At 41.3% G+C, this 26512-nt stretch overlaps 1 protein-coding gene across 1 annotated transcript; it reads left to right on the top strand.

The window, feature by feature from the left end:
• Nucleotides 1-4247: 4247 nt before the first annotated feature.
• On the top strand, nt 4248-25977 carry btaf1 (BTAF1 RNA polymerase II, B-TFIID transcription factor-associated). The gene is made up of 38 exons (XM_061086951.1): nt 4248-4643; nt 5861-5984; nt 6213-6327; nt 7259-7402; nt 7919-8118; nt 9457-9593; nt 9839-9968; nt 10781-10840; nt 11003-11092; nt 11173-11268; nt 11608-11784; nt 12035-12175; nt 12293-12417; nt 13248-13368; nt 13519-13623; nt 13981-14130; nt 14618-14763; nt 14871-15045; nt 15174-15377; nt 16390-16810; nt 16917-17101; nt 17203-17359; nt 18341-18450; nt 18597-18798; nt 18986-19134; nt 19245-19397; nt 19934-20055; nt 21044-21211; nt 21392-21469; nt 21547-21676; nt 21792-21933; nt 22049-22179; nt 22344-22466; nt 22618-22770; nt 22911-23122; nt 23218-23377; nt 23720-23890; nt 24887-25977. Exons 1-38 carry the CDS (start codon nt 4630-4632, stop codon nt 25025-25027), a joined length of 5562 nt encoding a protein of 1853 aa, XP_060942934.1. The 5' UTR covers nt 4248-4629; the 3' UTR covers nt 25028-25977.
• The last annotated feature ends 535 nt before the right edge of the window (nt 25978-26512 follow it).

The following is a 26512-nucleotide window of genomic DNA, read 5'->3' as shown; positions in this document are numbered from 1 at the left end:
GTAGTGATAGAAACTTCTGCAGCTAGGATTTGACAGGTGTAAGCTGTATATTTTATGATCTGCTCCCATAATATTTTTTTCGTGACACAGTTCTGACTCTTCTTTGTCTTATCCAGTTCACTGCAGCTTTCCCTGTGGAAGATCTGCCTCACGCAATGCTCAGCAAACGTCCAATATTCTTATTTCAGAGTAAAACCACAGTCCTCATAGGCTTGTATAACCTTCCTGATAAAACTCATGTATACACATTTTAATTCTCAAGCTTTGTTTATTTTTAAATGTGGGTTTTTGGCAGTTTGTTGATTCTGTAGCCCAATTTCCTGACGTCAGTAGGTGAAACAATGTCAGATCAGTTCAGTTTGAAACAGAACATGCAGCATTGTCACTTTACAATAAAATGTGTCCCATATAACACATGCATGCAACAGCTTGGGCTGCTATCTATTCCAACTGCACCCGATATGTGACAGTTTCACCCATTTTCTCGCATTCTGCACAGAGCAAAAGCAAGGTGTTGATTCGAAAAGGTGCATGGGGGACATTAAGCCCAGCAAGGCTCAAATCCAGCTCAATAGCGCAGTCTCTATTGAATATATGTGTAGCCTAGGGTAGAGGTGCGGTGAATAACACTGTTCATCACAGCAAGAAGGTTCCTTGTTGGAACCTTGAATGCTGTGTGAGTTTACATGTTCAAATTTAAACTCACATGAGTGACCTTTCATGTTCTCTCCATGTCTGTGTGGCTTCCTCTCACGGTCTAAATACATGCATGGTAGTTGATTTAAAAGGGAACACTAAACCAAAGGTGTGAGAGTGAATGTTTTTTTGTCTCTGTCTTAATGTTGGCTTTGTGATTGACTGGTGACCTTTTTAGGATGTACCCCGCCTCTCACCCAATGGATGGAGGAATGGATAAGTCTGTACATACACAATATTTTTGTGACGACACGAAAAATTGGTTTAAATTTAGATCAGTTATAACATACTAATCAGCTGTGACAGAGCCACTTCCTGACAAACCACCCACCCAACAACTACCTAAAAATAAATCACTTAAACTGAATTTTTTTTTGTTAAAGTCACATCTGGGTCATGGAAATAATCCAGTTTTACTTCTCTAAAGAAAATTATCTATTGGATTATTATATTGAAGAATAAATTGCTCATTAAAAATTACTATATTGCATTTGTATACATTGTTTTGCCCAAAAAGATTTAACTGGATTCACTGTAATCTAAATGTGAGCAGTCATGTACAAACTGCAAAGGCCTGTGCTTATTTTAGACATTGCATAAGAATGTTTCATAACCAAAATTCTGCAGTGTGCCTATTATGTGATGATATTATGTCAAATTCAAAATCATGTTGCTGCTCTCGACAGTGATGCTTTCAAACAGCGATGTACAAGATGCAACTCCATAACACCAAACCTGCCCTCTTGTTTGAGTTGTTTCTCCTTTTTGATATATTCACTGCATCATTTGGGTTTCATCACATGCATGCAGTGCTGCCTCCTCCCTACCATTTTTGTATGGTTTTATTTGTATTTACATGAAAATAATAAACATTATTTTTGATATTTTGCTGTAATAAAAAGTGCATTTGTGAAGTGTTCTCACCCATGGGGTACAAACAACTGCAGGAAGAAAAGGAAGACACCCTTAATAGAGGTCAGACTGCACTTGTGATATTTAATTGTCACGTTTATGGCATAAAAATAGGACTCAACCCTCTGGATACTAAAACTTCATAGAAAAAAATTAAATCTGTAATATGAGAGTCTCCCAATTTAAAAGACCATGAAATATTATGTGCACAGATTCTGAAAGGTCACTCATGAGGTCAGGCCTTCTTTTTTCCTGCTCTAAAACTCCTGATAGCTACTCTGGAAACAAAGTGCTGTAGGGTTTACTTTTACTCCTGCAGTTGGAAACATTACATTGCATCACACTGCTGTGAACATGAAAACACTCAGTAAAAATTGGAATAAAAGCAGTTAACAAAATGTGAATATTCCAACGCCTGGTGAGTGTTTCCATCTGAGTAGGGTAGTTATAATTTCACCTGTTTCTATTCAGGATTATGCATAACCTATGTTACAGATTTCCACCAAACTTTGAAGGAGAGATTAAGGGACAGATCCAGGATTTTGTATTCACTTACTTTAACTATGTTTAACTGTTTATCTTTTCTACTATAAGAAATAAACAATCATGTGCAGGATTGTTTGAGGTATGCGTGCCATATAATTTGTGTTAGGCTCTCTGCAGTCATCTTGAGACTTTTCATAACCTTTGTTAGGATATGCTGTAGCACATAAAACAGTTAAATGTATTGGTAAAAGAAAAGTGTAAAAAAGACATATCAAAGTCATTTGGGGATGATTTTGAGATATTAAAACAGTCAGTGATGTTTTAAGTCATTCCACTGAAATCCAACCTAAACACCAGCTATCTGAAGTACTAACCATGATTCAACAGCAGGTTTAACTGAGAGCAGCATCAACTCAAGCAACTACAATTTATTATTATTATTATTACTATTATTATATATACTGTTGCTGCTGCCTTTATTACTATATACTGCTATTATATTGGTATAATTACTATAGTATAACTGTACTATTATTATATACTGTCTAACAATAACATTACCATCATATCATCAGTACTATCACCATCATCTTGCCACTGCACCTTATCTACCTATTTATCTTGTGTTTCTGTTTTTATTCTTTCTACCTCAATATTTTTTTATTTTATTCTATGGTATTGTATTTTATTGTATTCAAATATACACGGCTGCTATGACGACTTAATTTCCCTTCGGGGATGAATAAAGTAATCTATCTATCTATCTATCTATCTATCTATCTATCTATCTATCTATCTATCTATCTATCTATCTATCTATCTATCTATCTATCTATCTATCTATCTATCTATCTATCTATCTATCTATCTATCTATCTATCTGTCTATCTGTCTGTCCATCTTTTTACATATCTATCTATCTTTCTATCTATCTATCTATCTATCTATCTATCTATCTATCTATCTATCTATCTATCTATCTATCTATCTATCTATCTATCTATCTATCTATCTATCTATCTATCTATCTATCTATCTATCTATCTATCTATCTATCTATCTATCTATCTATCTATCTATCTATCTGTCTGTCCATCTTTTTACATATCTATCTATCTTTCTATTTATCTATCTATCTATCTATCTATCTATCTATCTATCTATCTATCTATCTATCTATCTATCTATCTATCTATCTATCTATCTATCTATCTATCTATCTATCTATCTATCTATCTATCTATCTATCTATCTATCTATCTATCTATCTATCTATCTATCTATCTGTCTGTCCATCTTTTTACATATCTATCTATCTGTCTGTCCATCTTTTTACATATCTATCTTTCTATCTTTCTATCTATCTATCTATCTATCTATCATCTATCTATCTATCTATCTATCTATCTATCTATCTATCTATCTATCTATCTATCTATCTATCTATCTATCTATCTATCTATCTATCTATCTATCTATCTATCAATTAAAGTTTGTATATAGAGCCCCAGTATTGTCCTTTAGATGACAGCAGTTAAATTAAATGTAGCACATTTAAGAGCTCCAGCTCCATCTCCCTCCCTGTTGATAAATAAAGTAATCTATCTATCTATCTATCTATCTATCTATCTATCTATCTATCTATCTATCTATCTATCTATCTATCTATCTATCTATCTATCTATCTATCTATCTATCTATCTATCTATCTATCTATCTATCTATCTATCTATCTATCTATCTATCTATCTATCTATCTATCTATCTATCTATCTATCTGTCTATCTATCTATCTATTAATCTTTCTTTCTTTCTTTCTTTCTTTCTTTCTTTCTTTCTTTCTTTCTTTCTTTCTTTCTTTCTTTCTTTCTTTCTTTCTTTCTTTAAGAGCTCCAGCTCCACCTCACTGTTGACTGTTTTCTTCAGAGATCCTGGAGCCACGTGAAACTCTTCCTCTGACATCACTGACAAACGTAAACTAATGTCTTTCTCTTTTTTGTCCTCTCTCCTCTTCATCCGCTTCCTCTTCTCGTTGTGCTCTCTGATTGGCTCTCCGCCGCCGCTGCCAGCCAATCAGTCTCCGCCTGCTCTGGAGGAAGGAATAAATGCAAGATGGCTCCTCATATAAAAACAGTCTTGTGGCTCGCCCTCAACGCGCGACTAAATAACTCTTTACACCTCGTCAGGCTGAAGTATTTGTCCGCTACGAGCTCCGAGGGGTAGCCCCGGCTGCACGGTGCTATGCGAGCGGTTCGTGGGCAGGAGACACCGCGGCGGGGACACGGAGGGAGCACTTAGAAGCCATGAATCGGCGGTGAAGTCGCTCCTCGGCGGACAGAGTCGGTGTGGCCACAAGCGGGAGCCCGGGCCCTCGGCTAGCTAGCTAGTTAGCCGTTAGCCGCTAACTAGCTGATGACTTCATCAACTGGTAACTGGCGCGTTGGGAACGATAAACGGCAAAGAGGTTCTCCGTCCTCACCTCGCCGCTGGAACATTTGAATGCGGGGGCGTGAAAGGCCTTAAAAAGCTCTGACCATGGCGGTATCAAGGTGAGTTTTACCCCCCCTGGCTGTCTCTTCTGTGTGCCCGGCTGTCATTTAACAGTCAGCTAGCTTAACCCTCCTTTGATTCGGCCAGGAGTGGCGCGGTGGTGGCGGCGGGGGAGCAACCGCTAGCTGCTAAGCTAACAAGCTAGGGGAATTATGGTGTAACCCCGTCTCTACTCGTGGCTCGGGCTTGCAGGCCGGGGACAGACTGGCCTCAGGTTCAACTGCAGATGCAAAAAATAAAGTTGGAATACATTCCCAGCGTTTCGTGGTTCTCTAGCGATGCTTTGTAGTGACACACAGGCTGGGAAACGTGGCTCTGTCATGACGGCTCCGTTCAGCCAGTTTGCAAACATGAGCTCCCGTCACAGGTTACCCGTGGTCCCAGGTTATGCACTGCTAAAGCTGGAAAAGTTGCATCCTCTCCTCGGTGCTTTAACTAATACCCCAGAGCTGTATTCGCTTTCTTACGTTGTCTGGTCCTGTGTTGTGATTGTTGTGATGCTTCCACGTGGTGTCAGGGGTCTTCTTTTCCTCAGCAAAGTGGACTTATCTAATTAGGCTGAAGTATTAGTGGTTCCTGGGGGTCACGACCTGTCCATCTCTAATCTACTCCTCTTTTATTAATAGACCTGGTTCTGACCTCGGAGGCCAGACCACGATCGTTGAACAGGTTGCCTTGGTGCAAAGCCAAACTATTAATAATACATTAATGGTTTTATCCATGCATGCACGCACTGCCATAAAAGCTTCTGTCATCATTAACTTAAATCATAGTTAATTTAGAATACAATAGTCGTCAAATAGAGTTTAGTCTTAATGCACACACAGTATAAAAATATCTATGAATGATAAAAACAGACTTGGATGCAGCGATCTGCACATAAACGGTATACACAATTATGAAAAGAGCACTATGAAAAGTGTTGTTGCATTAATCCCAGTTATTGCTCACAAACGTGGACATTATAGCTCAGTCCCAACCTCGTTATTTAATTCTGTTTATTTATTCATTTAGAATTTGGCCAGAGTTATAATACACACAAATAAAGGTTCACCTTCTGTGTTTTTCCCCATTGGATTCAAAGTTTGACCGTTGTCCTTGATCAATTGACTATCAAATATTTGAAGAGAGCAATCGGAATGTTGGTTCAGTGCTGTGCAAATTGTGATCTGTAGGGTTCGTTGACGTTGTATTGTTTTTGTCATCTGTCTTTTAGACTTGATCGTTTGTTTATCCTGCTTGACACTGGAACAACACCAGTAACCAGGAAAGCAGCAGCCCAGCAGCTTGGAGAAGTGGTCAAACTCCACCCACATGAACTTAATACCCTCCTATCAAAGGTTTGTATTCCAGACACCCTCCATGTGTCATTCACAAGCCTCCATATGACAATATCATCCTGGGCATGTGACATATTTTTGGCCAAAAACTCCATAAATAGTTTTACAAAGCAAGTTTTGTTTTGTGTTGACAGTTTTATTGTCTGTTTCTATTTCTTTAATAGACCAGATACTTTCAGCTTAGATTGTATGTGTGACATATTAAATCTATTTTCTGTCAATTACAAGGTCTTGACCTACCTAAGGAGTCCCAACTGGGATACTCGAATAGCAGCAGGACAAGCTGTTGAGGCCATTGTGAAGAATATTCCTGAGTGGGACCCGGCCCCCAAACCTAAAGAAGGTAAGCTTTCATTTAAATACTAGTATTGGGAAAATATGAATTGTCATGTATTTTTTGGACCATTATAATATTCAAAAATATGAAACGTAACACCGGTCAGGTTGGTTTTCTCACCACAGTTCCGAAAGAAATAAGGAGAAACTTATGCATTAACTAATGAAGTGAGCACTTTTTCTGAATGAATTCTTACTTTGAGCTATACCAAATTATCAGTAAAACCAGTCACAACTTATAGGGAATGTAGCTGTTATCTTCCCACACTCATTTGACTTTTAGTGAAACCTTAGACCAGTTGGACGCCTATAGACAGCTCAGTGTCACAGTGTTCACTAGTCAGCTGACTGAGTTGCTGCATTGACTTGTTTCCTCTCTCCCTCGTGTAATTATTTTCTCTGACAGTTAACGTTTTTCAGACTTGTTGAGCTCGCCATCAGATGTTTTCCTGATTGACAGGTTTTCTACCTGGTTCATTATTAAAGTGTTGACATCAGGAGAAGCTATGAACCTGTTTTCATCAATGAATTGCTCTTTTCTGTTCTGGCAAAACATATTACACCAGACATTAGAGACTCCTACATGTTAAACTTGACTCATGATATTCCCAAAACTTCTTTAGGCTGATTAAATCACTATTGACAGACCTAAAAACAATAACCTAGCAGCATGATAAACAACCCATAATGCGATACCCGTAAAATTGGTTTTGGAAAAATGCCTAGTCAGGAAAACCCTGTTGTACCTTGAGTTCAGTTGGGATGTCAGTTGTGTGTTTTATTTTTCGATTGATACGAGATTGATCTAGATGAAAGGGGAGGATGGAGGGAAAGGGGACATTGTCGACTTGATCTGCCTCATAACAAATAGTCTCTGATTCATAAAGTAGTCCGAGACATGAATGTGCAGCTTTGAGACTCTTGTTTGTTTCCCATAGAGTCTTGTGAAGACTTATCTCCAGAGGACACCTCTTGTGACCGGTTGAGCTTCTACCACTTCGACATCTCCCGCCTCCTCAAACATGGGGCCTCTCTGCTGGGATCTGCTGGGGCTGAGTTTGAGCTGCAAGATGACAAAGCTGGTTTGTGGTGTTTTATCTTGTTTTCTCAGCGGAAGCAGCAGCCACACTGTTACACTTTGACACGCACAGAAAAAGTTATTGATGTTGTTAATTATTTTGTGGAGATTGTAACCTGTGGAAAGGAACATTGTGAATTATTATAATTATAAATATAAGAGGGGGATGGTATTGGTTATTGGCTATTTTTTTTGGCTCACAGCTTTGGGTCTGTATTCTACAATCTGTTCTGACTTCAGTAAAAGAATTCCGTCATGACTTTTGTTTTCTTAACAAACTTTTTGCACCAGATTTACTCCCCCATCACTTCATACTCCTATTTAGCTTAACATTATTAACTGAGCCTGGACCACTACAACATCAACGCAATGCAGCTGTTTGGATAATTTGCTTACTAGATACATTTTCCTTCAGAATGACCATTGTTCGTACAGATATTATTCTCATTGAACTACAATGTACTCTTCCTCCATTTTTCCACACTCAAGTTTTCCTATGATGTCATGTCTTTATCTTTAGGAGAGATGGACCCTAAAGAACGACTCGCTCGCCAGAGGAGGCTTCTTCAGAAGAAGTTGGGTCTAGACATTGGTGCTGCTATTGGAATGGACACAGAGGAGCTGTTCAATGATGAGGACCTTGACGATACCTGTCAACAAAGTGAACTCAAAGCCCATGGAAGCAAAGCTACAGCTGGATCCAGCTCCTGCAACCATCTAGTAGGTCTCATTTTAGCCTCTCAGCTTTGACCCCATTTGTTTTAACAAGGTTCTTGGTGCAAGCTGTAGCCTTGCAGGGACTATAAAGTTTAAATTGGGATAGGAGTTATGAGGCAGGAAGTGTGTGTCTGTTGTCACTGTCACTAGTGTAATGCTCTGTAGTGAGACTGAGGTCAAATCCTAAGTCCTGGCCAACTTGAATTAGTAAAGCCAAGACTGGCCAGTTGTTTCTTGTCTCACAATGAGTGAGGCCGTTTCCGTGGAACTGAAGTTCAGAGTTACAGATGTTGAGCAGAATATGTTTTGTTGTTAACATTTTGCAGCACAAAGTCTTGCCTAAACAGGTCATCTGCTTATAAAGCTGCATTATCGTCATGCTGATGGATTCATTTTCTCTTTGTCCTGACTTTCCTCACTCTCTTTTGTGAAACAGTTTTTTCTCAACCGGTTTTGAATCAAACCTTGTGTTTTTCATTTTTTGTCTTGGATCATGTCGGGATTTCTTCAAGGCCTGTAAAGGGCTGGAGTTCTAGTGTCAGTGCAATATTACAGCATTTTTCTGCCCCATTGATATGTTAAATGGGCTGCCAATAATGACACTCTAAAAGTGTCTGACAAAGTTAATTGTAATTGCCTTCATTGACACTCAATACACAAAGACAGAACCGCAACACATCACCCTGCCCAAACCCACCCGCTGCCGAAACAGCAGGTGCAGCCATAGACTGTATATGAAAAGGGTGTAGCCTGTTGCGTATGTGCATATGCATCCACCACAGCTCTGGGACCACAACCCTGCGTAATAGCAACCAACACACAGAAGTGACTATTGGCTTCAGAGCAATAAGTGTGTAAGTCAGAGAGAATGTTTTATCTTTACAGAAGTGTGTTGTAAAGTCTGCCCGTTGTTGCAGCATATACCACACTGACTGACCGACATGACCAGCAACGCTTCCGCAAGTGCCTTGCACATAATGTATATAGGAACGCAGTTGTTATTGAAGCGGCATGGACACTTCCCTTTCTGTTAACTTTCCTGAGTTGACTGTTTTATTAAATGGATTATGTTTGTTGCATCTGTTTTTCCTCGTCTTAACTGGATTGAACTGAACTATGTTGGGGTTGTGGAGGTGACTGAACTTGACAGTAAATATATTGGTTGAACTCTGAAAGTTGCGACTGTGGAGTCACACACACTCACAGCTTTTCCTATTCTTTGGTCATTTTTGTCATAGTTCTGTGAAGTCAAGTCCAACATGTTCTTGAGTCGTCATCTCTTTACTGTCCCAATGTTGGTGCTTTAATCAAACTTAAAAATGTCCTCCAACTTTTTCTTAGCCACCCGCTACTGCTGCTGAGTTGATCGACTCGGAGTTCCGACCAGGCATGAGCAGTCGTCAGAAGAATAAGGCGAAGAGGATGGCTAAACTAGTGGCTAAACAACGATCCAGAGACATGGATCCAAATGAAAAGAGGTAGGATAATGCAAACAGTTTTTATGATGGATGTAGAGTTTTTTTCCTAGGTAGAGAAAGATCTTTCCTTTTTTTATAAATTTTTTTGGAACCCAGAATAACTTAGTTTCTTGAGCTACAGCCAATGTGGCTATATCAGTGTTCAAGGCTTGGTATCATTTCATCTTGCCAGATCTGGGGCTTTATAAGCAAAGTTGATGTTCTCATAATAAAATGATTTCTTCTGTAATCTCTTTCTCCTATAGTAATGACAGTTTTGAAGGTGAACCTGAAGAGAAAAGAAGGAAAACCACAAATGTAGTTGGTGATCAACCAGCAACGGAGCATAAAGTCTCAATCGACAATGTTTCAGATAACTCCAGCCTTTTAGACGAGGTAAGAAATCAAAAACAAGCCAATTACCCATTTAATCCAAGTTCTCAATGATTTCACTGCTACTGTATACTTACCCTAAAAAGCACACACACAAAAAACTTTGCGGTGGTGACTCTGACTGACTGACTGCGTGATGTGACACAATTCATTAGAAAAGATGTATCCCTGTGTTGTGCTGGTACCAACTAGTGGTTCTTCTGTCACAAACGTAACTTTGAGAAGTAGTAACAAAAACAAGTTTAATTAGTGATAGATATCATGTGCTGACAGTTTATTCTATGCAAAGACCATGACCCTAAGAACCTGAAGCTGATAATGGATTTACTGACTTGCTAATGATTGTTAATGTTAGAGCTTTGTGAACCTGTGTATCTTCCATCCCTCCTGTCTGACCAACACACTGGTCCAATCAAGCAATAATTCACATTGACACACGCTTATATTCACTGGTTTATGCTGCAGGATAATGCTCTGTAAACTATGAATGGTATAATAAAGTAGTAGCCATGTGGGATGTCAATGATGTTGCAGCTTTTGTAAGCAGGTCGTCTGGTTCACTTTTGCAACATGGTTACATTGGTGCAGCACTTGTGTTATCATCATTATGGTGCTATCAGTCTTTCTGTTGCTGCTCCGGTTGAATTTTGTTATTTGAACACATCCTCTAAATACTTTTCACAGATTTCACGCCGCTATCTTTAGTTGCATGTGTGAACCCTCACAGTCGAGCTCTGAAATTGTATAATTGACAAAATAATAGCTGTGGAAATTATCTTAAGGTGTAACTGTCTTGTTTTCTTTTGACACATTAGTGGCCTCTGGAGAGCTTCTGTGAGGAACTCTGCAATGACGTCTTCAATCCTTCATGGGAGGTAATCATTGTTTAAATTGCATTATATCCTATTCACACATTTGTTTGTGGTTGTGTAATAACTGACATGAGACCATCAAATAAAAACCATCTAGCACTTTTCTATTCGACTGATGCAGGATTTATGTAAATTACTTATGGAATTGTATGTGGTTGTTTACAGATTCGTCATGGTGCAGGAACGGGTCTTCGAGAAATCCTAAAATCCCAGGGTGCAGGAGGTGGGAAGTTGGTGGGAAGCACTGTTGAACAGGTATTTGTTGTTGTTTTCAGGATTTTCAACGTTTTGTTTAGAATTAAGCAGTGCAAGAAATGTCTGGTGTTTTGTTTCAGATGTTGCGGCAGCATCAGGAATGGATAGAGGACCTCGTGATCCGGCTGCTCTGTGTCTTCGCTCTAGACCGCTTTGGGGATTTTGTATCAGATGAGGTAGGTATTTAAGAACCTTCTTATTTTCATGTATGTAACATTTCCTAGAGAAACATTTACTCCTAGACACTTCGCCAACAACACAACTCAGCCATCGTTAACCGCCAATCCATTTCTAGAAACCTATGCACGTCCTAGGATATGTCAAGAAGTGGTAATGAATATGTCAATAAAAGCCTTATTTCATTGAAATGGTGACTGACTGGCCTACAAGACAAATGTAATCAAGATGTATTGAAAAAGCACTGAGTCAAACTAGTTATTTTTAGCTAGCTAAATTTGTATCATCCAGCTCTGTTGCTCTGTGTTTATCATCCTATATCTCTCTCCTTATCCCAGGTGGTGGCTCCTGTCAGGGAGACGTGTGCCCAGGCGCTTGGTGTGGCCCTTCGCCACATGAATGAAACTGGCGTTTCCATGACAGTGGACGTCCTGCTTAAGCTTCTGCAAGAAGACCAGTGGGAGGTCCGACATGGAGGTCTGCTGGGAATCAAGTATGCCCTGGCTGTCCGACAGGTACCAGCTGTTTTCTGTGAAAATGACGAGATGTTAAATGAGTACAGCAGGGTTCTATAACGTATTGTGTGAGTGCCGTATGGTCATGAATACAAACTGTAGTGCAGGATGTGTGCATGGACGAAAAGGCTTCTTTTGGTCTGGCATCACATGAATTTCTTGTGAAAGATGTCACTCTAGAGGCCATTCTGTCCGATCTCGTAGCCGTACATGGTGACGTTCATCTGTCTCTTCCTTGTGTGTTCCTCAGGACTTGATCTCTGTGTTACTGCCCCGGGTGCTCCCTGCCATCACTGTAGGCCTTCAGGACCTAGATGATGATGTCAGAGCTGTGGCTGCTTCAGCCCTCATCCCTGTGGTAGACGGCTTGGTACAACTACTGCCCAATAAGGTCAGAGAGGCAAACACAAGCTTCCCTTAAAAATTGCGTTTTCAGTCTCTGTTGAAGCAATTTTTCATACTGTCCCCATTATGTCTTAATTTAGTCTTGAAATTCTGTTCCGCCCAGGTCCCCAATATAGTGAACACACTCTGGGATGCTCTTTTAGACCTGGACGACCTCACTGCTTCCACCAACAGCATCATGACGTTGCTATCCTCATTACTCACGTATCCACAGGTCCGGCAGAGCAGGTCAGTCTCTGAAGGCCACATAATAACTACTGCTGTCTCAAAATGATACCAAATGTTTTCTTGAATAAAGAGAGGTTAGTATCATAACAGAAGGACCCAGCCAACTCACTAACCACACCACATTTTGCAATACTGGCGTTACCTTAAAAAGGAATATGTTTAAATGTAGTCTAAACGCTAGATATCGTAAGAAAGTAAAATGTTTCCCGAAATTAGAGAACACGGAACATATGGTCAGATACATTTCTGACCTGCTTATTATCCACAGCCTATCCAGATCATCAAGCATGTTTTTCCTTTAGCGTAAATATAATTTAAACAATCTCATTTGTTTAATATTTTTTCGATCTGTTACTGTAGCACATACAGTCTATGGATATGGTATGAATTGTACTATACACATCAAATAGAAGAATTTCTGGTATATAAGTCCAATGAAATGATGTCAGCTGCAAGAGCACATTTATGCATGTTGCCAGCTTCTTCTCACAGTAGATCTTGTAGCTCTACTCAGTATATAAACCCTGCAGCTATGGCAGATATTTTGGTTATTGTTTGACATGTGGAATTTTTTTTATTTTTATATAATGGGATACATGTCCTAAACCTACATCCTGTTTCTCTAGAAACTAAATATTGGCCCATCTATTTTGTCATGTTGTATGGTTGTGTTCCACTTCCAATGGCCCACTGAGCAGACATGCTAAAACACAGTTAGATTAGCACTGACTTTTGAGTCTGAGTAGCAAAATGTAATCTTGTGATTATTTTATTCAGATCCTTTTATTGTTAAATTTGTTTAAATTCATACACTGTCTTGTCCACTCTAGCATGCAGCAGTCATTAACGGTCCTGGTTCCTCGGGTTTGGCCGTTTTTGAGACACACAATATCATCAGTAAGACGTGCAGCGCTGGAAACTCTTTTCACTCTACTGTCTAAAGCTGACCAGGTAAATTTGCTTCGGAGCAAAAGGACATTCATATAAAATATTACAAACTATCTCTAATTTATAATTATCATGTTACATTTTTTTAGTTCACAGCTTTAATTGTAGCTAATATGAGTTTTTCTTAAGTGGTTTATGTATTTTGTTCTTCAGAGCTGTGCCATTTGGATCAACCCCATCCTACAAGATATGCTCCGGCACATCTTCCAGTCGTGTATACTGGAAAGCAACGAGGAAATCCTTGAACTGATCCAAAAGGTTTGCTTCATCACCCACATCATAACTTTACTAATAAAATGACCTGAAGAAGCAAAACATACAAATAACTCAATACTGTACCCTGATGTGCACCTCCCCAAAAATGAAATATGCATCAAGGTGACGCAGAGCGCAGGAGCTTTTCGCAATTCCAGCAGAAAGTATTTATGGAATCTCCTGCTTCACCGTACTTGGTTTTGAAATAATAACAATATTAAAACACTCATGAGAAAAGTCGGGGTCTAGCATAGGTGGAAAGTGTATATTTTAAGTTTAAATACATTTTTTTTCCCTTAAATTTCTTGTGTATGAATGACATTTTGAGTTATTTTGTTGACTGGGTATTTCTGTGTGCAGGTGTGGATGGAGCTGCTCTCTCAGGCCCCTCAGCAGTACGTGGTTGCAGCCAGCTGTCCGTGGATGGGAGCCTGGCTCTGCCTCATGATGCAGGCCTCACACATGCCCATAGATGAAAACATGCTTCTGGAAGTGAAAGCTCGCTCCAAGGTTACACTCATTCTTTATTGCTATTATCATTCTTCCATGTTCTTGTGTTTATAGTGGGTACAGGTGTGCAATGGTTATGTCAGTATAATATATCCCAGGTTGGTAGGGGATCGTGTAGCAGATTTTACCCACAAGGTCATGGAAACAATGCAAATGTCTTTCAGTCACAGTTTGTCTGAAGAGACTTAGAAAACTCAAAAGTCAGGACACAGAAATGCAGCGGAGATGTGGCATTCAAACAACGAGTAACTTTATAGTTTGTTTAATGAGGTGTGGCTGAGGTGGAATGAATCCGAGTTATGGAAACAGTTTTACTTTCCATGTTCCAACGACTCAACACGTCTGTATATAAAACAGAAGGAGAAGCATGTTTTTATTGCGTGATGGAAAGAAGCTGCCTGTTATTTCGCCATGCTACATTTGTGATGAAAATAAAAAAGACGTGCATTTCAATTCAACTGTACTAATGAATTTTGTGCTGATGCAGCTGGATAAGGCTGGTTCAAAGGCCCGTCAGGGGACCATTCAGGTGAAGGAGACTGTCCAGGAGTACTTAGCAGGCGCAGAGACAGTGACAGATGACCCAGTGACCAGGGACTATGTGGTGATACGAGCTCGTCTCATGTCTGCCAAGTAAGTTTGATTGTTCCATTAGAATGAAAACGTTCAGATATTTGGACAATCTTCTTATAACAGCACTGATGTTGTTTCCCTGCTCTCTTTGTATCTCTGTTATGCAGATTGCTGGGGGCCTTGTGTAGGTGTATCTGTGACCCTCAGCTCAACGCTGCATCTCAGGAGATCCGACCAGCTGAGTCTTTAGGCCAGCTGTTGCTCTTCCATCTCAACTCCAAGTCTGCACTGCAGCGCATAGCTGTGGCTCTGGTGCTCTGCGAGTGGTCTACACTGCAGAAGGTGAACAGTTTGGCCACGGAGTTTGTTAGTTGTGGGAAAGATTAACAAATAAAGACCTTTTCGGATGTGAGGTGAATCTTGCGTTTTAAAGGCTAAATATCTTTCTGCATCTTTCCAATTTCTCTCAGGATTGTCAGGTGGTGTCATCCATGGTGCAGCCTCGTCTTCTCGCCATTCTGTCTGAGCAGTTGTACTACGACGAAATTGCCATCCCCTTCACGCGTATGCAGAATGAGTGCAAGCAGCTCATTGCATTATTCGCTGAATCCAACATCGACCTTGAAGACCGCCTCAATTGTAGTGTTTTCACCATTGACCAAGCCAATGAACTGGTGAGTCAAGATCATACACATGCACTAACTATATTACATTTTTTAAGAGGCATGTTAACCTACAAATGTTCCGTTGTCCATAAGTACCATTCTAGTATGCATGTTGTTAATGAGATGTGAAGAAGTGAAGCGCCTCTGAACAATCATCCAACAGTGAAATCTTAGTCTTTGCACACAAATTATTCCTCTAAGCTCCTACGTTTTTTGATCTATTGTGCAATAAAAGCCGTCACGCACGGAAACCTTGCGCACGCAGTCTGATGCATTTTTTTATTCTATTCATTCCAAAAATTCAGATTAGGCGATTATGTGGAGTTTTGGGGCTTTCTCACATCTTTGCGAAAGAAAATGAAAATATCTAGTCTATTCAATCCTGAGAAGCTGCCAGGAAGGAGGAGAAATTCATCTTCTAATGAAGGAGCTGCAAAACTATCCTCAAGTCTAATTCAGGATGTCAGTGGTTTAGTTTGATGTGCTACCATTATTGAGACATTAATTGAAAATGTATTTCTTCGAACCAATGCATCCTGAAAAGATCGGCTCACTGAAATGCCTTAGAGCAATGTGAGAAATGCACCGAATCCAAAACCTGAAAAGTTCTTTGACATTTTGACAAGTTTGGGATTCAGTTTGTAAACATGATTGACACGTCATGAGGCTTGTATTTATATTAAAATTTTAGGGGCAAAAAAATAGACTTTGGGCGCGAAATAGACTGAAATTACACATTAAGGGGAACATATTGTCATGGGAAGACCACTAGTAAAATTACTTTTGTACCTAAATCTATCACATTATCTGTCATAGTATTCTGCTGCCATCACAATGACAAGTTTTCCAATTGCCCTCACTGTAATTTGTTTTCCAAGTTTTAATTCCCTGCACTGACAGCTCTGGTATTAATGACTTGGTACCCAGCTGATTCTCGGCTCCAAAGGTTAATGGATATTTCCCTCTGTAACAGATCGCTCTCTTTCCAGTCACTCACTTCCTCCTCTCGCTTGTTCCCTAGGTAACCACCATCTTTACAGAGTCAACAGCAGGTCTGAATGTGCAGTCCAAACAGTGGCAGGCGCTGGACGGTAAACGTCAACAGGCTCAGGCAACGGTGACGGAGACCAGCACAGAATGGCAGCAGCTGCATCTGCGCGTCCACATGTTCACGGCCTGCGCAGTGATTAACCTGCAAGTGCTTCCTGACAAGCTGAATCCTCTGGTCAGGCCTTTAATGGAGGCCATCAAGCGAGAGGAGAACACCCTGATTCAGGGTTACACTGCTTCTTTCATAGCCAAGCTGTTGCAGCAGTGCGCTGGACGCTCACCGTGCCCCAACCCCAAGATCATCAAAAACCTCTGTGCGTCAGCCTGCGTGGACTCTGCAGTCACTCCCTCATCTGCCTGCCCTGTCCCCCCCACACAGGACAATGCCAAAGGTAAGAGCTGTTGAAGCTTGGGGATATTTAAAGTCATTTTACCCAACATGTTGACTGTGCTCGCATGCTGCTGGCTATTTTTATCTATTATTTCTCATGCTGTCAGTCAGTGGTTTGGAGAAAGACTGCATGCATCATATGGTCAACAAGACCCGTGGCATCATCACTCTGTACCGTCACCAAAGAGCAGCATTTGCCATCACTAGTAAGAGAGGACCAGCCCCTAAAGCCCCAAAGGCCCCCTCCACAGAGCTTCCTCCTGGCAGCACCATCAGTACTGATAATGATGAGGTAACAGAGGAAGTGCCCAACAAACATTTTCCTCACATTTATCTTTTATTGACTACAGGTTGTGTTCAATCCCTTTTTCCCTATTCATTTTTTCTTTTTAGAGCAGGAAGCCATTTCTCATCCAGAGAAGAGGGGCCGAGTTCTCCCTAACAACTGTTGCCAAGCACTTCAGTGCAGACCTCACCAAGTCTCTTCCGTACCTCTGGGACAACACAGTGGGGCCACTGAGGACAGTGGTGACTGAAGATCAATGCATTGGTAAGCTGATTTGGTTAATTGGAATTTTCTTTTATCTGCAGCAATGTCTTGCTTTTAACGTGTTTCTGCCAACATGGCAACCTCCAGCAGTAAACTTTCAGTGCGTTTTTTAAAAAGCTCAAATACTCTAACAAGCATGATAACTATCTTGTAGACCTCTGGGCTTTTAATTGACTTAAATATAGCATTTTATGTTCAAAATTCAGATTTAAAATGTAGTGGTTTTGAAATCATTGATAGCAGTTTATTTGACTAAGATGACCCACTTGTTGTTGGGCTTATGAACAGCCCATACAGATTTAATGTTATGAATAATTATTGTAATTTTTGGACTTTAGTACTCTTTAGTAAATGTCTTTGCATATGTACATACAATTTGGACTGTAGTACATAATATCCACCATGTTTGACACATGAGGTGGTGGTTTGGACTCTTTCCATCAAACCTTTTTTTTTTCTCAAGGTAATCTGTTGACATTTGGCACGTGTGTTCTCTTTGACCAGCTAATCGGTTAACCTAAGGTCATGGTGATTTCATGAGTCGAGAAAAAAGATTGCTGACTGCTGTGGGATTTCTAGTTTCATCCATCTATAAAGCTTTGTTCCAGATCAACTGGTTTCTTAAATGTTTTTACTGCAGCCTGGCCTCTTTGTCTGAAGCTTACCAGTATCTTGTGGCGAATAATCTGGGTTTATCATTAAGTCTTCTCTTGTACATGGACAAAGAAACTGTTGAATTTGACATTGAAGAAACACCCAGCTGCCCAATAATCATTTAGTGACCAAGTGTCAAATTATTTTGAACCCTTGTAATTTGGGTACAGTATGTTTTTAAATGGCTTTATCTTTCACACAGTTGTTTCTATATTGACATAGTGATGAGTGATTGTATGTAGTCTTTTATCTCAGTGGCCATCTTCCACTGAATTACTGTGTGTCTCTTGTTCAGCTAAATCACTGTGCGTCTCTTGTGTGTTCTAGATAGGCAGGTCCAGCTGGAGAGGGGAGACGCTGCAGCCCAGGAACTGGTCAACTCTCTGCAGGTTCTGGAGGTCATCGCTGGGGCCATGGCGTCTGAACTGAAACCTTTGGTATGAATCTTTCTCTACTGCTCTCTCACGTCTACTTGATCACTTACAAGGGCAGTTAAAAACACAGCTAGGAGCAGGAGAAAAGTGATGCGCCTTAAATGACCCTTTTTATTAAATGTATTTTCTCTCTTCATGCCGTTCTGCAGCTGCTGCAGCACCTACCAGATCTGTTCACCTGCCTGCAGCATCCGTATACAGCTGTGCGTCACATGGCCGCACGCTGTGTGGGCGTGCTTAGTAAGCTGGCAATGTTGGAGACCATGAACAGTTTCCTCGAGTGTGTACTGCCCTGGTTAGCTGCTATCGACGACTGTACCAAACAGGAGGGAGCCATCGAGGCTCTAGCCTGTATCCTTCACACAATGACACATCTTTAGATTCCACTCTCACTATTTAATACCTAGAATGAAAGGCTGCAATCTATAAAAGTATAAAAATAATGATGTTTAAAAATGAAATGTTGGGATGGAGGAGGAGTCAGGATTAGATTTTGTCTTTTCCACACAAAACTTTCCTTGACCAACGTCCGAACCAGGTGTCATGGAGCAGCTGGATGTGGACATTGTACCTTACATTGTGCTGCTGGTTGTTCCAGTTCTGGGCCGAATGAGCGACCCCAGTGATAGTATTCGTTTTATGGCCACCCAGTGCTTTGCCACACTCATCCGACTACTGCCACTGGAGGTAGGATCAGTCAATCCAAAGATTTTAAGCAGACAAAAGAGCTCATCATATCATTGTGTCATCAAGTGTTATGCTTCTGACGGTAATCTTTTTTTCCTCTTGTCTACCAGGCAGGTATACCAGACCCTCCAGCCATGTCTGCTGACCTCATCCGCCAGAAAGCCAGAGAACGCCACTTCCTCGAGCAACTGTTAGATGGCAGAAAGTTGGAGAACTATAAGATCCCTGTGCCCATTAAGGCTGAGCTCAGGAAGTACCAGCAGGTGAGTGTCCGTTTGTCTGTGTTCACTGCATCTCTGAGAAACCCCCTCAAGCAGCCGATGAAAGATTCACCCCCTGTGTTTTTACACATTTTAACAACTTGTGGAACAATGAAGTGTTTTGTGTCCGACCTGCCTCTACACCTCGAGCATGAACGTTTTTCTGCCAGATTCAGGAATCGCTTTAAGAGCTTCAGGCCGGTGTAGTCACCGAGGTGGTGATAAGAAATGGTTTTCCTGACAGTAGATTTAAAGCAGTCAGGTGGAGATGGGGTGTGTCTATAAATGGGTGTTGTTGGCAGCTCTGCTGAGCTCAGCCATTCATCTCTTTAATGGAGCATTGCAGAAATCCACTTAAAATGCTGTTACCGTTGTTACAGCTGTTGGGCAACACAACGCTGCCTGGTTTTCAACAACTCTACCCTAACTGATGTAGGAGAACATGTCATTGTGAAACCCATTGCAGTTAAACTGAATAGGCTACTTTTTATGTCAGTTGTTTGCTGGTGTTTTCAGTGTTGCTCTGTCTCATCCTGCAGGACGGAGTGAACTGGCTGTCCTTCCTTAACAAGTACAAGCTGCACGGGATCCTGTGTGATGACATGGGGCTCGGAAAAACGCTGCAGTCCATTTGCATTCTGGCAGGAGATCACTACCTCAGGTACACAGTCCAAACAGCTCCATTTGTGTTGCCATTGTGTGACTTTAAATTGTACAGCATCAGCACACTGACTCATCACCTGTCACTGAATGACATGTATAAAACCATTTAGTTTGTACTTTGTCCTGCTTTTATTTAATATAGAAACTGAAAACAGACACAATTCATATCTCTATAGCTGCTTTCAGACAAGAAAGAACTCGGGATAATCTCCTGAAATTATCTACTAGGTGACAATGCAATTCCCAGACAGTCCCTGGAGTTTCTCCTGCCAACCCCCTAGTAAAAACTCTGGAGATTGTCTGAATGAGAGGATGTAAGAATACATGTTGATTATGTTCCTGACACACAAACGAGAATATCTCGGTATGAAAAAGAGGAGCCATACATTGTGTAGACGAAGAAGTTAATGTGGAATGACTCAACTTTTGCCAATTATTGTTAAGGCCGATCTTCCCGTGCTGTTAACAAATACACGTGATTTCTGCAGCAGAGTTTAGATGTTATATATTATTGCCTGCTGCACCACTCAGGAGATTTCTTTGCTGTTGTGAACGGGTCTGCAGAGAATCTCTTTCTGCGTTGTTGGTTTTTAAAAGGCAAACTGTGGAGAAAGTTCAGACCAGGGTATTTTTTGCAGTTTATGTCTGAAAATTGTTTATTAGATTAAAGTCAAAAGATTCAATTTCTCAGTGAAGTTGAACCTGATTTGGCCTGATTTTAGTTTCTTTTTTTTTTTTTAAACCACAAAATCTAAGCTTATTATGTTAAACACCATCAGTTTGTAAAAGTGTTTTATAAGATGCTTTTCACTTATTAAAACGCCAGGTACAGCGATGTCAAAGCTTGCACAAAGCAGAGTTTGAAATTCAACAGTCCTTTGTCCCAGTTCTGATGTACTGGTCTGATCCCATGTTCATCTGTCATTTTCATAGTGTTGTGTAGATAAACGTGACTCAGCCGACTGTGTGTGTAATGTTCTATTCAGGGCTCAGGAATATGCCAAGACTACAGCTGCAGACTGCAGCCCCATGCCCTCCCTGGTGGTTTGTCCTCCCACACTGACTGGCCACTGGGTGGATGAAGTGGGCAAGTTCTGCAGCAAAGAATACCTCAACCCTCTGCACTACACTGGGCCTCCTACTGAACGAATGCGGTAAGGATTAGTCAGTTTACTGCAAGACAATGATTCATGTGCCCGCAGCTAATCTTATGTAATACAGACTGGGTTCATTATTATATAATAAATATGTTTGTCATTTGTGTACAGCTCATTTATTGAGCTTACATCCACTTAATGGAAGTCATGAAACCGAATGAATATTTGCTTTTTCAGGTTGCAACACCAAGTGAAGAAACACAATCTTGTGATTGCCTCTTACGATGTTGTGCGAAATGACATCGACTTTTTTCGGTGAGTGCTGTTCCAGTAATAATATTTGTGTTTGAAAAGTGGGTGTCCCATTCTAAAACCCTTTTCCAAATTTTCAGAAATATCAAGTTTAATTACTGTATTCTCGATGAGGGTCATGTCATCAAGAATGGGAAAACCAAACTTTCCAAAGCCATCAAGCAGTTGGCCGCCAACTTCCGAATCATCTTGTCAGGAACTCCCATTCAGGTGAGATGTCGTCTTGGATGTTAAATGAAATTAAGCCTTTGGAATTGTAGTCATTTTACTGTATGTTTCTCGTCAAAGCATAAATATCATATTGTCTTGCCATTTTTACCCTCAGAACAATGTCTTAGAGCTCTGGTCATTGTTCGACTTCCTCATGCCGGGGTTCCTTGGAACAGAACGGCAGTTTGCTGCACGTTATGGGAAACCCATCCTGGCGAGCCGTGATGCCAAAAGTTCCTCACGGGAACAGGAGGCAGGTAAGTCAGCTCACCGAAAACACTGACATGTTTTCTCCTCCCACTGTTACAGACCCTAATATCCCATTTTAAGTTGAGGATATTAACTGTGGTTGATGTTGGTTGCTCCCTCCAGGTGTGCTGGCGATGGAAGCTCTACATCGACAGGTGCTGCCCTTCCTGCTGAGGAGGATGAAGGTGGACGTCCTCCAGGACCTTCCTCCAAAAATCATTCAGGACTACTATTGCAACCTGAGTCCTTTACAGGTACTTGTTTCCCTGAACTCTCTAATGGCCAATTCCAGGGTCCACAGGCAAACAGCTGGTCTGTCATTATAAACACATTAACACTGTGACTACTGCTTCTCGTTGCTATTTGTTGTAGTTATATTGAAGAGTAAGAACCTGGTATGTTTCCTCGCCACCTGCAGGTTCAGCTGTATGAAGACTTTGCAAAGTCTCGAGCCAAGGCCAGTGTGGAGGACACCATCACTGTGGCCTCTACAGAAGAGGAGGAGAAGCCCAAACTGAAGGCTACAGGCCACGTCTTCCAGGTGCCCAGTTCTATTCTGTTATTCTGTTTCCTAGAGGTCTTAAAAATGTGTTGAATTTATTTCCCTCTTCCTTCTTTGTGCACCAGACAAACATAAGAGGGACACACTCATTAAAAAAATATATTTTATCCTACGTTTCTCCATGTTTCAGGCGCTGCAGTACCTGCGGAAGCTGTGTAACCACCCCAGCTTGGTCTTGACGCCTCAGCATCCAGAGTACAAACGCATCAGTGAGCAGTTGGCGGATCAGAACTCCAGCCTGCGGGACATTCAGCACGCGCCCAAACTCTCTGCTCTCAAACAGGTAATGTGCAGATCAGCAAGTACCTAACACTAAACACAGTCTCTGGTGATTAGGTGGAATAATGTGTTTGTTGAGACATTCCTGACCAATGAGAGTTTCTGTTGATCATTTGCTGATCGACTCTCTTCACTCTGCTTCAGTTGTTGTTGGACTGTGGTCTCGGCTGTGGAGGAGGAACAGAGGGGGGCACTGAATCGGTGGTGGCCCAGCATCGGGTGCTCATCTTCTGTCAGCTGAAGAGCATGCTGGACATTGTGGAGCAGGACCTGCTGAAACCCAAACTGCCGTCAATCACCTACCTGAGGCTGGACGGCAGCGTGCAGGCCGGCTTGCGCCACTCCATCGTTTCCAGGTCGGTGGATTGATTACTACTGTCTGTTGTCTCTTATTGTGAACGTAAGCTTCCACTTATGCTCAATTCTTCTCCCTTTGCTTATTTCCCCTCAGGTTTAATAATGACCCATCCATTGACGTGCTGCTGCTGACCACCCATGTTGGGGGTCTTGGTCTGAATCTGACGGGTGCTGACACTGTGGTGTTTGTGGAACACGACTGGAACCCCATGAGGGACCTGCAGGCCATGGACCGTGCACATAGGATAGGACAGGTACACATGTAGCTTATTACAGGTTACACACCGCTTCACGTCAGCAGTGTCATTGATCACTGTTGATGAACATTAACGCTACAGGCTGTGTTTCTCCACAACATATGGAGTCTTTAGTTTTAATTTGCACGAAGGTGATACTGAATCTAAGATGCAGCTGCACAGCAGGAAGCAACTTGTTCATCAGGGTTTCATCGCTGCATTATTAAACACGATCTCTAAACAGCGTTGGATTGTGTGACATCGCTGCTCTTGTCTGAAACCAGCGATGCAAAATGAACCAAATTAAACTGTCAAGGAAGGCCGACTGTCCCACTGAGTACATTGTGTCTGTTTTTGCAGAAACGGGTGGTGAACGTGTACAGGCTGATCACCCGGGGAACTCTGGAGGAGAAGATAATGGGTCTGCAGAAATTCAAGATAAGCATCGCCAACACCATCATCAGCCAGGAGAACTCCAGCTTGCAGAGCATGGGCACCGACCAGCTCCTCAACCTCTTCACTCTCGACAAGGTGAGACCTCAGTGTGTTTTGTGTCGGATAGGAAGACTCGACAGATGTCAGGGAGCTAAAATCCGTATGTTCTCGTCATGAGTATGTGAATATAGGAGGTCATCTCTTCCTGTAGTGATTATCCAGGGTTTCTATCTACTCTCCTACTTCACCTTATCTTCCATTATGGGAAAATGCAAATAACTCTGGGTCTGTGATGTTCCTCTTTATCTGTTGCACTTGACAAGTCTTAAAAGTCTTCATTATGGTTTTTAAAAGTCTCAACTTCAACTTCAATACAGGGCAAAAAAAATGTAGTTGTTTTGCTGTGCTAAACGCTTTGGAAAGTGACTGGAGGTGGGGAAATGTCTTCATTCTTAAATGCATCGCGGTGCGGACGTGGACATAAATCTTTTCTGCTATGTTCAGTTTTTATAGCAATGTCCCACCACTGCATAATTATAACCATCGCTGCTTCAGGCTCAGGACAGACTAACATTAAAGGTCTGTTCGTCTTTAACCTTGTCAGAGTCTCCTGTCTGCGTGTCCTCACTCTCCAGCTGACCTGACTTGAACATAATCATCATCAAGTGCTAGATTCCTCAGATACAATCACTTTTAATCAAGACAAAAAGCATTAATTTGCAGATAACGAGTACATGGTTAAGTACATTCGTTGTCAGTATTCCTCAAAAACCTGTTTGTTAAACTTTTTTTGAACTTAGCCATGCAATGTGTTAAACACAGGTCTCCCACTGGCTTTATTTGGCTTTTAATATATAAATATAGATGGTTTTCAGATAATTTAATGTCATTATCCAGATAATGGACTCCCCTGACTGAAAGTGCTATGACAAAATTGAATTTCTGCAGATCACAATATTTAGAACAAGATGATCCAACAGAAGCCTGTTAGCTCACATTCCTTCCTGCTCCCGACAGGCACGTCTCTGCTCGCAGGATTTTACAACATATCGTGTTTGGCTGAACTTCTTTGTTTTTATAAATGTGTTTCAGGATGAGAAGGGTGAGCAGGTGCCGTCGACCTCAGGGAAGACCTCCATGAAGTCGGTGGTGGACGGCCTGGGAGAGCTATGGGACCAGCAGCAGTACGACACGGAGTACAACCTGGACAGCTTCATGCACTCCCTGCAGTAGCAGCCTCCGTGTGCCCACCCAGCAGGACCTGGTCCGAGCCAGAGGCGGAACCCCACTGGTGCAGTCGCCTGCCCCAAACCCACAGTTACACCTTCAAAAAGCCATGAGGACTCACTCATGGTAACCATTACAGTCCATGTCCCAAAGCAATAACAAAACACAGCCAAAATAAGAACTAACTCCTCATGTTAGTGCACATATACGCTGTCAGTCGCAGTGTTAAAGCAGTCTCTTCCTCTGACCTCCCACAATTCCTTCAAAGCCTTTACAAAACTAATCTAGAGTATCATGACGATGTACTGTTAACGACAAATGTCTTCAGTGTTAGTTAACAGCGACCTTCCTCTGCTCTTCATGTGCATTATACTTATACTTTACAGTTACAGCACCAGGTGCTACGCTCACAACCCACTGCCCTCCTCTTATGTTGCATTGCCAGAGTACACAGTGTTAACAGCTTCAGACTCCATTACCCAGCTGCCCCTCTGCCCCCATCACAGAGTCTTAAAAGCACCGCTGCACCCACACGCTCCTGTCAACACCTGGATACAAACACTATGGTGAAAGGAAACCGAGTGATGGCACCGAGCTCGACGGAGGAACCACACGTCATCGGTTTCCTGGCTTTTTAGAGCCCCACTGGAGCTTGACATGATTCCCTTCCTCCAGGTGGCGCTATTTTTTTCTATGTCAGGAGAATCCATTCTCATGACCTGTGGCCATCGGAGGCTTCAGTGGACAAATGATGCGTGTGTTGACCAGTGTAAAAAAAAAAAAGAGAGAAATGACGTGGGAGAGTTCTGGACTTGACGCAGCGTTGCAGAGACTGAAGCTGGTACCTGAAACTTGTCACAAGTATTTTAAAAGAATAATAGACTTGTACATATTTCTGTAATTGCTGCTTTTTGTTTATGATCGTGGAATTGTAATAAATTCTACAAACCTTTGAACTACATCTTATTTTTTTTTTACGTTATTGGCCAGTAGATGGTGTGGTTATACATCAAAGAAGGAACCTAAAATCAAGTGAACCTCATTTTCTTTTGACATAAGCTTATATATTTAAGGATCATTTACATAAATGTGTTGTTGCAAATCCAAACTTGTTCTCTGCTCTTGGCCAGCAGAACAAAACCTGCTTTAGTTTTTTGCAGTATATAGAATTGCATTGATCCAATTTGGCTTGTTTTTTTGTTTTTTTCTTTCAAGTTTTGAAGTCAGAATTTGACGCAACATAAGATACTTTTTAATTTAGGGACTTGACTTTTTCGTAGGCCACTGAACAGCCTCATTGTGGCTGGTTGTTCAGATTATTGCATCTAATTCTGAATGTGGAAAATAAATCCATTGTACAGAAATGGATGAATACAAGGACACTTATTGCTGGAGGTGTAACGCAGAGTTAGTCCAGCACAGAGATGGGAGAGGATGCCATGCAAAAGACGACAAGGTTTCACAGCGTCATACAACTACGTTTAATCAGAT

This window comes from Limanda limanda, chromosome 15 (assembly GCF_963576545.1).
Source record: "Limanda limanda chromosome 15, fLimLim1.1, whole genome shotgun sequence".
Taxonomy (NCBI): domain Eukaryota; kingdom Metazoa; phylum Chordata; class Actinopteri; order Pleuronectiformes; family Pleuronectidae; genus Limanda; species Limanda limanda.
This window is presented reverse-complemented; position numbering and strand designations above follow the sequence as displayed.

Bases quoted from the DNA above. Each gene is read 5' to 3' on its own strand.
- btaf1 (XM_061086951.1), top strand. The intron at 11,269-11,607 runs GTAGGTATTTAA...TCCTTATCCCAG, and splicing joins GGGATTTTGTATCAGATGAG to GTGGTGGCTCCTGTCAGGGA. The intron at 14,131-14,617 runs GTTACACTCATT...GTGCTGATGCAG, and splicing joins AAGTGAAAGCTCGCTCCAAG to CTGGATAAGGCTGGTTCAAA.